A 14,318-nucleotide genomic window follows, 5' to 3' on the forward strand; every position below is an offset into this window, starting at 1 on the left:
AGGTTTCCACAATAAAAAAATATGCTTTAAAGTACCTAGAGATGCCACGAGTACTGATTTGGCACGCTCTCGGCCGAAATGTCGAATATTCGGCTGCCAAATGTTCGGCGTAATATCTGTGCATTTCACGCGCGATCTATTACGACCCGTCACATTGCGCTGTGTGCGGAGGTAACGGGGTTGGAGTGTTTTTGTTGAAAAATGACAAACCGATAGAATCAATACATGACAGGTTCTGGACTTGTTTTGAAGAAATCGCTACAGATAATATGCAAAATGATGAGAATATGGAGAAAAATTCTATTGCTAAATTAAACTGTTCGCCTAGATCGGAGGGAAGATCCTTACAAGTGGTGGTCAGCAAACGCAAAGCAGTAGCTATCCAACCCTGTTGAAAATTTGCTAAGATTTACCTCGTCTCCTGACAGTACTATTTATAGTGAAAGGTTATTTTCAGAAGCAGGAATTGTTTACAAGGAAAAGGGCCATCGTTTGTTACCAACCAGTGTTGAATAAATTGCCTGCCACAGATTGATTTTAAGTATTGATGCAACAATTTGAGACTAAAATACGTGATACATTTTGAACAATATGTGCTTTTTTTTCATTATTTGATATTCGGTATTCGGCCGAATAATCGTATAATATTAAAAAAGTAGCCGATTAGACCGAATACCGAATAGTGGCCGAATACTCGTGGCATCTCTATTAGAGCTTGGAAAGTGCTTTCTAGTTATAACAAAAATATTGTATAGTTAAAACTGTCTCCGTGGCCAAACGGTTTTCGTGCTGGACTGTCACGCAGAGGTCCTGGGTTCGATTCCCGGGCAGGGAGAAATATTTGTATGGCCTATATTTGTTCTCTCGTAAGTGTGGGTGTAATTTGTGGTTGTCTATGCGTGTGTCCATGGCACCCGCGACACAGGGTTTCCCTAGTGTGGGGCTATAAGTGTGTGCGTTTAAAAAACAAAGGCCTACAGGGAACAAAGGTATAAAAATAAAGCCACAGTTTTACACATAAAATAATAATAAATTCAATAACAAAAACATTTTTGAAATATACCCAAATATTATATAGTCTCTATATTCCGTTAAGATAAGCGTGTAAGATAATTGACAGGTACGTGAAATTACGGATAACAACTACCAGCGTCAGATTAGTGTCCACCACATCAGTCAGCGTCCGTGATGATCAGGCATGATCGTCTGTTAGTGTCGTGATCGCCTGATCACGCAGGTACAGTCGACGTCTCTTTGTGGCATAGTTTAAGAATGTGTCTTTGTTTGATTTACTGCTTCTAAAAGATTTTCATTTCCATGATCGTAATTCACTCTCCAAATTCAATTGCTTTTAACAAGATTAGCTTCATGTAGCTTCATTGATCAGTTTCTTTTAATTTAAACAAAACACAAAAATTGTGTTAAACAATAATACTCAACATTTTATTTCTACGCGAGGAAAGATATTTTGCATTTGGCGTCTCTTGTATTACTTGTGCATGACAATAAACGTTGAAATACGAACAATTGTATTAAGTGCAAAATGTTGGTCTTGTTCCTGTGGAAATCGGCCGAGCCGATAAACTAATGCGTAAGCAACGCAATTCAGATATGTCACGAATGTAATCCGCTTAAGATAGTAATTGTATAAACAAACCACATTGTATAACTGCTATCAGGCAAATATACGAGCTCTTATCATCTGGTACCACCTTATCACGTATTCTGCCGTGACTGAGCACATGCCTCCGTAAGTACCTACACATCCTTTGAGCATCAATATTGCAACAAAAGAAAACAGCCACAACTTACGACAGGAGTTCCCCAAGGAACTAACCTAAACCCTATCACATTCTCGACGTACAAAGTAATATACAGTACAAGTTAAATAGTCCCATTAAGCCATTAATCACATTACAAACCACAATCGATTTATAATTGTGCCTGCAGATAGACCTAATAAAAGAAATACAAAATTATAAATAAACTCGTCGCAAGCGTCGGAACAGAATTCAAACAAAACCATAGAGACTTCAATGCTGTGCACACAGCAAGTGAAGGAGCTTGGAGTGGCGGGACGCGAGGCGGGGGTGAAGAGCAGCTTACGGGAGCAGGGGCGTGCCTCTATGTACCGGAAAGCTCGCGCTCTGATTGGCCACTGCATGCACTCGAAGCACAAAAGGCGGAGATTTACGCGCGCTGTATAAATAGCAACGCCCGCCTCCGCGCCCGCCAGTCTGCTCTCCGTTCGCAGTGTGTGCACACGCGCAGCGCCGCTCGACATTGAAGTGCTGGAACTAGTGATCAACATGGTGAAGTTTGAAGGAGATTTCAGTATAAATGCGATACTTATGAACCACGCGGCTAACAAGTCGCCGCCGTCCCCGGCTCCCTCTTCGACCGACGCTGCTCCGTCGGAGGCGGACCTCAGCGATTCCGAACTGGATGTAACGGGCACCGAACCCGTCGACTGCACCAAACCCAAGGACAGCGATAGCGATGACAAGAAGGATAAGAAACATGAGAAGCCCGCGTACAGCTACAACGCCCTCATCATGATGGCCATCCGCAACAGCCCCGAGAAGAGGCTCACGCTCAACGGTATCTACGAGTACATCATGACCAACTTTCCGTACTACAGGGAGAACAGGCAGGGCTGGCAGAACTCCATCCGACACAACCTCAGCTTGAACAAGTGCTTTGTGAAAGTGCCGCGACACTACGACGACCCCGGCAAGGGCAACTACTGGATGTTGGACGCATCGGCGGAGGACGTGTTCATCGGCGGCACGACGGGTAAGCTGCGCCGGCGATCCGCGCTTAACGGCCGCTCGCGCCTTGCCTGCTTCAAAAGGCCTCTGTTCCCCGGAGGACCCCTTCCAGGAGCATACCCTCCTGCGACGTACTCACAACTTGTCGGTCTGTACTCGCAACTGCTGTATCAGAGATATGCGCCGATGCAAATGAAAACTCCTCCCGTTACTCCTAGTGCTGTGCATCCAGCTTTCCGTGGCGCCGAAGCTATGGGTTACGGGGGATTGCCTTACTCGCCGGCTCTGTACGCGGCGGAGCGCATGCCGTCGGGGCCGTACTTGGGCCAGTCGCCGCTCCTACAAAACTCGCCTATCGCACATCAGACGTCGGCGATGTTCTCTCAAATGTCACCAGTTCTTCCCCCGTCGCCACATTCTCCACCAACATCGGGCGCGTCGAGCCCCGAGCTGCCGGCACCGCCGTCGCACCACCCGCTCACGCCGCACATCTACAAGCCAGTAACGGTGTTGACGCGGCAGTGATTGCGACCTGGGGACAATCTCATAGAAGCTGAGCCAAATACTCAGAGAAGCGCTCGAGACGACTTTCCTTATCTGTGATGTAGTTTTAGTTAGTGTACCAAATGGACCAGTGGCGGCACTCGAGGTAATCTCAAATTAGTTTTAGCTGTACGCATAAGCACTGTTCGCATCGCAATACTAGCACGATCGTTGTACCTCACGTAGCATTCCGCTATCGTTTGTATTGTAAGAATAGTTTAATCTGATGTAAATAAATCCAAAGTGTACGTACATATATTTATTAGCTCTAGGTTTAAGATAGAGAGAACTATAATGAATGAATGATGAATAAAACAAGATATTGTTCCCTTAGCACTATGTTTCATTTACCTGTAATGTGGGGGTAGGTTGTTATTCTAGGAACATGCCAAGGCAAGTGTCGTCAGTGCGGTGTGGCGGCTGTAAATTATGGCGGTGTGAGGAAGCGCTGCATTGTGCGCGAGTGAATCACCGCGTCAACAAAACGCCTCTTGTTTGCAAAAAGTGCAGCAGCAAAACAAATAAACGTAACAAAACACCTTTACAAACCTTTGACGTAGTTTAATGATGTTTTACTCGGACGCGAGCTGCTCGCCGCAGCGGAGACATTGACTCATTTAGGCCTACCTACACGCGGTTGAGCGGAACGATTATTTTTACAGCAAACGAGATAAGATACAATACAATAGAAACAAACGAAAATAACTAAATGATGAATGGATAAACTTATATAAGACAGCAGTACAGTACATATTTGTCACACGTTGCATTGACATAATGTAGATAATATGTATTGCGAATTGAGCGCATATAACATAATGTTTGATCATTTATTTTACACAAGTGTTCCTGGATTACGTATTAATGATATCACAATAGGTAGGTTTAACATCAAATTGTGCCAAGTTGCATGATATGTAATAAATGTTCTAAAACTTGATACTTGTTGTTAAAACCTGAACATATTCAAGTGATTGATTCCAAAGGTTGCAATTCACGAGAGCAAATAACAAATTTGTGTAACCTTAAGGTCACTAACAAGTAACACGAAAAAGCAAAAAAGGCTTGAAAAATGAAGACTTTGATCGACATTGACATGTTTGCATTTGTAATTACAATGTTTGAGTATGTCTTTCGAAATTGATGAATACGTATTGATCGATTAATTATTGCTTTATTCATATAAATTGCCCGATTGTGGAGGCTATTGCATAGAGTTAAATACTTACTTTCCTATTCGTTTTTTTAGGATTATATATGGCCGACAAGGTTAATCAAAATTTTTAATGAATGGTTTATTGAGGTAGGTTTCAGGCTATAATTAATGTACATGGCACTTGACAACCAACTTAGTATTATCTCAAAATTGCGTTATATTAATAATTTATCTCCAAAATTTCGCTATATTTGTATGTCATTCGTATATGATTTAATTTCAAAATGACAGGACAACACCGTCGCTTTAAAATTAAATAGGTAATATTAATATAACTTAGAGCAATTTGGAGATAATACTATGTTAATTGTCAAGTGCGATACATGTAATTTTGTAGATACGGAGAGTAAGAAATTCTGTAGATACACAGATTTGTTGCCAGTGTTTCAAGGAGAATATTATGTACTTGCTTTTCAAATAAACTAACCTAAGTCAAGCTAACTTATAACTAACGAGTCACGGAAATAATAAAGTTAATTACATAGTGATTGTTGTAATCTTGTTGTGTCTACAGCACGTACAATATACATAATATTGATATTAGAAATTAACACCTGTACGATAACAGTGAATTCAAACTTATACGTAGAAGGAATTATACACGCGACAATGTAACCGCTTATTTACTAATAAAAGTTTTAGTTACGCGTGTACTTATTCAATTAACGTAGAAACTATAAAAATTGTTCCGGTATGGTTTTGCTGAACATTCTAAGTTGAGGATAAAGGGTGTGTCAATCGCAGTAAGTGTTAGTAGCCTTACGGTCGCACAATGCGGCTGAATGCGCCGTTGCCGTTGCCACAATAGAATCTGCAATGTGATAAAACTCGTCCTCCATCCATCACTAGTCCTGACGCGGTGGTGTCTTTTATGAGATGAAAGAATGAAAAGCGTTAGTGGAAAAATACTGGCTAGGACAGTACCGTTATTGATTTGGTTATTGCACATCTATCATTAGTGTTAGTTTCTAAAGTGTTTGTTTTGGACACAGTTACGTCTCACGACAAATAAAAACCTTTAAACCTTATGAGAATCATTCGCAGTTATGCAATATTAGAATTCAGTCTTAGAAGACAGAGTATTATTTTAATATTCTACACACAGAAGTATTAAATTGGAATTAAAAAACAACCAATTTTTTAAGTTAATTTACATAAATTAAATAAAACAAATAGAAATATATTATTTTTCCACAAGATAGAAATTACAATGTTGGCACACCAGAATAAAGTAAAATAATGTAGACATAAAGGAAATACTCAGCATCACTGATGTTCTGTCTTCACCAGCAGCTATTAGCTTGCTGTACCAGATTAGTGAGCGGAGTTTACATCAACAATACACTGAAAAAAGTGATCAAAGTAAGATGGTGTTTATGGTGATAATGTACCCAAGCGCATAGATTGCAACAGCAAAAGCACAACAATATTAATACATTTATTTCTAAGTAGCAATTGACACATATACGTGTTAGAAGATGTGAACATCTTAAACAAATTACGAAATTATTAAATTAAGCATTGTTTGCTACAACTACTTTAAATAATAAATTTTATAATATTGTGAGGGTTCTTAATTGAATTAAAAAATAATTTGCGAAACTAAAATCTGCCTATAAGCCCACCCAAAAGCAATCCACTCCAATTAGGTTATAGTTAAAGTTAAAGACTGTCAGTATAAAAAGCCCGCAGCCTCCCGAGACTTGAACGGTCGCGTACGTAACGAACTATTTGGCACCTACCTGTTCAATAAGAGACAGACAGACAAACTCACAGTCTGCCAGTAGCGGCCATCATTAATCATCCATCATCCCGATCGCCATTCAAACACAAAATACATTTCTTTATTTAATAAACATGCTTCTTTGAGACGAAGAGAATTGATTAAATAGCTTTCACGGTTTTTGTGGCAATCTTTGGTTTGTTACTCGTCTCTATTCCATTTTATCATTGAGCAATGTCTGTATAGTAAATGAATTAAATAACAGTACCGTCTGATTAAATTATTTATTCAAGAAATTAAAAATATAATAAGATGCTTAGATTAATGTAATTAAAGCTCTACGGTTAAACTAAATGGACGAAGAGTGTACTTTAAATTAATTTTATTTTTCGTTCTTTGTCGTGGACGGAGTCGTCAAACATGAATTTGATAAGTTGATTGCAGTTACCACAACCTCATTCGCATCGTTAACTAAGTTTGTCCGATATAATTGTAAGGGAAATCAATAGTTTCCTTAATATAGGAAATAAACACGATTTTCTGTAACTACCTGTGCGCCTTCTAAGAACATTAAAGCCTACGTGACAATATTGTGAATATCTACATTTGTGATGGGCATTTAACGAGCGACGCCGGGCTTAATTGATACAAGAATTACGGTTTTCATTAAATATACATAATGTTATGGTTTTTTGATATTTACACACGCGATTAAGAAACTTAATTTTGTAAATAACGCGAGTTTACATAAATTAAATAGGACGTTTGCACTTACCTTTCGAAAAGTCGACAAAGGTTATATTTATATACTATTATTTATTTGTTCAGCATTGGCTATAGAGCCATCAGCTTAAACAAGTAACAATTAATTGTAAATGATTATCACTAGTATCAGGTTTCTTACCACGGTTAAATGTTTTGTACTTCGTGATCTCGATTTTTAACCGTGATGATGGTTTTAAACTGTCCAGTGCATGGAATCCGGTCCTTAGTGCGTGCAGTAATAAAAACAAAAACATCTCGAGTTCAGTTTCGCGTGTGGATACAGTGAGTGTGGTTTGTGTGAAAAAGTGAGTGACAATGGTAACGCCACAACAAATCGCGATGAAGGTAGTCGTCGACAGCGCAAGAGGGTAGACAGATATGTCTGTTCATAAAGCTGTCATCTGCCGCCGTCCAGTCAACCCGTGACCATGGAGCGTGCAACCGTTCCGAAATATCGGAAAAATAAAAAGAAGTCATACCGTGGTAAGAAACCTGATACTAGTGATAATCATTTAGTGAATAACCACGAAAGTCTTAAAAAATTAATTGTAACTCAAAACGTAATAATACGTAAACTAAAAATTTATTTGTGAAAAAACTATAACTACAAAAATCCGCAATTGTTTCCTCTTCTTGTATCTAAATATCGTTATCATCTGTTTTTTAATGTGTTTAGTGTGCATTTGTCTAGTAACAGCTTTTTCACCCTTTTTTTTACCTCTTTTCTTCTGTTACCCTTCGAAACTCGTACGCAGTAATGCTCGCATTACTGCTTGGCGCATTACTGAAGGAGCTCTACTGCTACTTAACTCTAGGGTTCCAGGTTTCATACGAAGGTACGATCTCTTTATTCGTCTCCCGGTGTTTTAAAGCATAGATATAAAGGAAAAAATATAGGTATAATCTATTTCTGTAACGGAATTTCAATGATGAAATCATATGCAACGTTTTTAAGTTACGTGTGTTTGTTGTAGTTCGGTGCCACGCGTCGGTGACCTCAAACACAGTGAAGCAGATCCACCACAGTGACGAACGTTACTTTGGCGACGCGTTGGTACAATCGGCCACATTTTACGAAAAATTATTTCAACTTAAACAATCACGAACTTGCTTTATAAACTGTTAATTTACGTAAATAATTTGTTTACTTGTTTTTTCTTCTCAAAACTGCGGCCAAAAGGCTTTTATAAGACGGATACTTTAATCGGATCAAGTCGAGGTTTCCAAGATTACCAGAGATAGGAATAGACAAAGTGTATTTACGAAAACACAAGGAATAATTTATAATAGATATAGATTAGATAATACCTATCTAAGAAACCCTGGAATTACTTTATTGTAGTTTGTTCTTTATTTTTACACGAAACTACTTTATACCACGGGTATATTTATTTTGCGGGTATATAATTTAATTTTTTGGCTTTTGTTTTTAATCGAGGTGTTCCCTGATATGTACATGTTTATTTAAACGATAAATTTGAATATGCGAATATAATTTATTTTATACGAATTGGATACGAATACGATATAAGATATAATACGAATTGGATATGCCTTGAAATAAAATATTTACAATGTAGTAGATTTGTCACAATGACGTAATTTGCTATATCAGTAAGTAAAAATAAATTTAGCGATAAATATCATTAAGTATCGTTAATATATTTTGCTGTAAACATTACGATATTAAAAGAATTGATTATTTATAACAAATGAGCCATGAAAATGTAACGATACGGATAACAATTATACGTAAATACGTATGTCTGTTATCCGTCGCTATTGTTTCGTTACAACGGCGGCTATCAGGATTACAATTCTGTGTAGGTACACAAAACGTGATATTTTCTCTGATAGATACAAAGATTAAAGAGAGGGAATTAAATGACGTTGAAAACATTTGACGAGAAATATGTCTTCCGAAGTCTACATTTTTATTTCGATAACATGTTTCAAAATTACAACATATCACATATAGATTCCTGAATAATTAATAGCAATACTTCTCGCTGACGGCGAACGAAAATGTCGCAATGAAACCTGCACGTCGAAGAAAATTCCCAATCCCTGTAAAATGAGTGAAGACCCAAGAGCGGCATTGGCCAAGAGTTGATGATGAATTGCATATAAATATTGCTACAGAATATTCACAAAATGCATATCATTTATAAATTAAAGTCATAGATATATGCCGTTAAAATAATTCGAAAAATTGATCACTTAATTACAGAAATAAATAAATAAAATTGTTTATTGATTAACTTATTGTACAAAGGAATTACTAAACACTAATTATGCGAATCAATGTAAAATATAACACATATACCTGAACTAGGAGAATCCTGTATTTCAAGTATAAAGTACTAATTATACAGGTGAATATATATGATTAAATAATAAACAAAAGAATAATTAAACAATAAAATGCAAATAGGACATATTTGACGGAATTCTTGAAGAATTTTCTTAATCTTTATGGAAGAAAAATTTTATTTGGCCAATTTGAATACTATTAACCAACTGGGGGATGAACCACACCAGCAACCTGGTCTCAAACTACGGAATTCACCAATAACTCTACCGTACCACAACGAATAAGTACTTACGTAAGTAAAGTACCTGTTTAAACAAATTAATTACAAATGTATAATGTTGCGTCTCAACGAAGCGCCATTGTTTTCCGAATCGGAGTGTATGAATCGCAACAGCATTAAAAACGAATTAGCACCAATCATCTCGATATTAATAGCTATTTAAGGGCAGGTGGCGCAATTAAGACGATGTGGACATTAGGTGCTGCTAATGCAGCGTACGTGACGGCCTGCACGGCACGGTGCGTCGGAGCATCAGCAATCACAACAAACGATTTAGTTCATGGAATAGGTTATTAATGGGCAATTAAGTTGCGTGTTGTTAAAATAAACTATTATGAATTCCGTGGTTTTATAAGGAAGTTTGGGGCTGTATATCCAATACACCTTTCTATTGTGCCAAACTCTTAAGTAATAGAAATTATGCATAGCCTTTTGTAGCGTTTATTTTTACTATGTAATAATATTTACGTATGTTAGAGACTGGACATAGGACCGAATAAATTACATCGGACTTGTCACCTTACGTCTCAGGGCGACGGGCCCATCCTCATCGGTTGGCGATTTAAAGCTCTGAGTGACACAGCAAATGTTATGGACAGGCGTGTCGCTTTCCACCAGACGCACTTGTTCGTCACCTCACTAGGTATCATAACAAAAGAAAGTGGCGCCATCTCTTTTCGGAGGCCCAAAGTGAAAGACAAATAATCTTTTACTTCATAGGTAAGCAAATTACACTTGAAATCGTCATACTGATTAAACTCTACTGCTCATTCGTAAGGCAGACTCCCCTGAGAAGAATGAGCAAGAAACTCTAGGGGTTGCTCTTTGTGAATATTTGAATACATTTATCATTACAACAATGAATTTAAAAATTTTACACATTTTGAGTTGCTGAGCCAGTGGAGTAAGTAAGTAAGTAAAACGTAAGTATATAGACTTCTTAGGTTTTCGCGATTGTTACACATAGGAAATGAAACTATTTTTCCTGATTTAAATCGCGTATATTTGTTTTTTCAAACAAACCGACCTTTCGGGCCCTTTACAGGTCCCTTGGTCACGGTTGACTCATCAACATCAGTCAATCAATCAAGTAGTTTCATTTCCTAAAACGTAAGTATGTCAAAAATACATTATTTACTTCCCACGCATGGTCTCTATAACGGAAAACGAACCAAACACTACTAACAGTTTTCAAGTAGACTTTATCACTTACGTATGAAAAGAATGTTTCATTTACTTACCTAAATTGTCTAAATGACAAATACGGCACTAAGAACTCGTCAAAGCAGTCGTTAGAAATAAATAATTCGGTATTGTCAGCGCACACGTCGACAGACCTATGACTTAGGTAATAGGCAAATTCTACCTGATAGATATGAAGGCCCCGAAATGTATTTAATATTGTGAAATCAATCAGTTTCGATGTGATTGAGAATTAATTGCTCCATTTTGGATGTTCGTAAGCACCGATTATAAGAAAATAACGTGAAGTCGAGATAAAAGTGACCAGTCTAAACGTTAAGCGATATGTGCCTATTGCAATTTTTATTTGCAATGTTTACCTAAGCACTGCAAGGGAACTCAATACGTATCCGAAAAGTTTCTCACTTATACTCACGCCTTTGAAATCACATTGGACTGGGAAGAGATTATTATTTAGAGATTATAGATTAATAACGCACACACTCACTGCCCCGCATTATATAGGGAAATCCTTTATCGCGGGTGCCAAGGACGCACACATAGATAACCACAAATTACACCCAAACTCACGAGAGAAATAATTGTAGGCCATACAAATATTTCTCCCGGCCCGGGAATTGAAATCGGGACCTCTGCGTGGCAGACTAGAATGGTACTCGAGGCAGTATTATAACTTCTTATATATTTATTACATATGTCCATGTTTTACATAGTACGAGTATAACTGAAATGTATAATATTTGCACTTACTATAATCCTATAGTAGTATCTGTACAATGTATAAAACTTGAAATATATTTAAACACATTTATAATGTTCAAAATTGATGATGGACAATCGTCCCCAGAGTCCGATCAGTCTATGACAGGCGGGGTGGTCGTAGCCCGCCAGTGGCTCCAGTGTTACTATGTCACCGTAACAGTTGACGCCCTGTCACATTCGCGACGCCTGTCCGAGGTGGTGGAATGATAAATGGAGGATAGATTGCTGTCTTGAGAACACCCGTTTAAATTCGCGTGAATGATATGGGGATGGGGTGTCTTAGCAGGAGGTTCCTTCGATGATGGAATGATCAAACTTTAACATTTATTCGGGCTCAATTTCAACGATATCATTGTCTATCAGGTACATTTTGGAGCGTGTAAGCAGGAAATTTACGCTTTGCTTGCACCCTTCCCTCCTTCGATCTACTGCGAGTAGAAAGCACGGGACTCTCCATCTTGGTGTCATTAAGTTGACCTTAATCTAAGTTTACTTGGTATTTTTACTACCATGATCGTCAATTTTTTTGTGAAATTACTCCACTAGTTTGTTATAATTATGACTACAAAGATCGAACACTAAGAAAACATTCCTTCGATTCGGTTGAATTCGAAGCAGCTTCAGCATACGCTCTCCCAACTGAGCTACGGAACGACCGACCAGACTTTACGAATTTTTCTATGTGCTTCTTGCAGATCTTTGTTATTGGTTTTTAACGACTTTTTTGCCGAAGCGCCATCTGTAATTAAAACACCGCGACATTTAATTAGTCTAATCTATAAGTCAGCTGCTGTTATCTGTAAAGCCAGAGCTGAGCGAAGAAATAAATTTCTCGCGTGGAGGATAACGTGATAATGAAACTGCTCGTCAACGAAGAAGTGAAGTGAAATCCCCAACCAGCATTGGGCCAGTGCAGCGCGGCGGACTACGGCCTAAACCGTCGCCTGAGAGGACGTGCCCAGCAGTGTGACGTATAAATGGGTTGATGATGATTACATCTTTATTCTTATTTTGTTAATTTCTTAGAGTTAACATTCGTTTTTAATCTATGTAACACTCTCGTCGATATTAACACATACGCACACTACAAAAACTTCACCAATGTTTTTGCTGTTAATGCACCGCCACGCGCTACCCCCGACGGTGGTGGCTGAAAATCAGTGCTTTGCTTTTGGGATAATTCGCACTGAGAAAGCTCCAATTTAGGGCTATTCAAAGAGTAACAAGATTCGTGGCCGGACATCGTAAAGGATTTTAATTATACTTAACAGACTTAAGTTTCATTTATCTTCATCACACTATTAAATTAAACGCTCATGAAAATGACGCAAATACGCAACAGAACACTATTTCTTCGATTATGTATGTTAATTTGGCCTTGTTTCACAGATATTTGCTGTAAATATAGACATTAAATATGTATTTTCGTATTTACATATACACATGTATGTACATTTGCAGGACACAATACGGTGCTAACAGTTTTAATTCTCTTATTTATAATACAACAACACAGGAAAAATATTTAGTAAATATACTGCCATTTTAAACGATAGGTCAAATATAATATTTAACATCAGTGTCTAAACAATGATTTTTCCGTAATAACTTTTTATGAAAAAAACCGACCTCACAATTTCATGGAATTACATCTATTTGCCATGTTTTATTGAAATCGGTTAACGGAAATTGCGCAAAACCGGATTCATCTCCTAGTTTGCCACCTTTGTCATATTTTCTTCAAATCTAAATGGGACCAATACTAAATAAATAAATAAATAACGCACACACTCAACATAGCCCCGCACTAGGGAAACCCTGTGTCGCGGGTGCCATGGACACACACATAGACAACCACAAATTACACCCAAACTCACGAGATAAATAATTGTAGGCCATACATATATTTCTCCCGGCCCGGGAATCGAACCTGGGACCTCTGCGTGGCAGTCCGGCATGGTAACCGTTCGGCCACGGAGGCAGTATATACTGAAGGTAACTCTTTTCAACACTTTCTTGTTGATCAACAATTATCGAAATCGGTTCACAAATAGAGTCGGAGTAATTGCGTAAAATACACACAAAAAAAATACGGTCGAATTGACAACTTACTCCTTTTTAAAGTCTGTGAACAAAATGATAAATTTGTTTGTATTTTTATTTAATATCTGAAACAGTTGTGTAGTAAACACAACAAAGTGGTAATTTAATACACAGTTGCAATAAATATAAGGTTTATACCAATTCATCGACTCTGGGAACAGATTCGTAGTTCATCATCAGCATCATAATTATTAAAACATTACACTTTCCACTGCCGCGCACGGGTCTCCTTTAAGCAGTAGGTAAAGGCCGTAGTCCAGCACGCGGGCCCCGAACGGGGTGGAGACTTCTCACGTTTCCCAAGGATTGAGAACCTTCTTCGACGGGCAGGCTTCATCGCGATGTAGTCCCTCGCCGTTAGCGAAAAGTTCTGCTACTAAACATTCCCAAATATAATATAACTTCAACAAATATTAATATCCACATAGAACTTGTCAATTTATGTCTCTGGGTGACGGGCACAGTTGTAGTGCCCCTCAGATCTTTGCGACTTAAAGCTCAAAGTTGCAACTGCTATGGACAGACGTGTCGCTTACCACCGGGCAGACGACTTGTTCGTCCGGTCATGTGGTATCATAAAAAAATTATATAACTTAAAAAAATACATTTTTATTGTTACCCATGTTCTACAAATTACA

The 14,318-nt window shown here is 38.1% G+C and overlaps 1 protein-coding gene across 1 annotated transcript; it reads left to right on the plus strand.

The window, feature by feature from the left end:
* Positions 1–2,276: 2,276 nt before the first annotated feature.
* On the plus strand, positions 2,277–3,641 carry LOC113226376 (fork head domain transcription factor slp2-like). The gene has a single exon (XM_026458982.1). The coding sequence runs from the start codon at positions 2,310–2,312 to the stop codon at positions 3,294–3,296; it is 987 nt and encodes a 328-aa protein (XP_026314767.1). The 5' UTR covers positions 2,277–2,309; the 3' UTR covers positions 3,297–3,641.
* The last annotated feature ends 10,677 nt before the right edge of the window (positions 3,642–14,318 follow it).

Source organism: Hyposmocoma kahamanoa, unplaced genomic scaffold, assembly GCF_003589595.1.
Source record: "Hyposmocoma kahamanoa isolate Upper Pololo Valley unplaced genomic scaffold, ASM358959v1 190, whole genome shotgun sequence".
In the NCBI taxonomy this organism is placed as follows: domain Eukaryota; kingdom Metazoa; phylum Arthropoda; class Insecta; order Lepidoptera; family Cosmopterigidae; genus Hyposmocoma; species Hyposmocoma kahamanoa.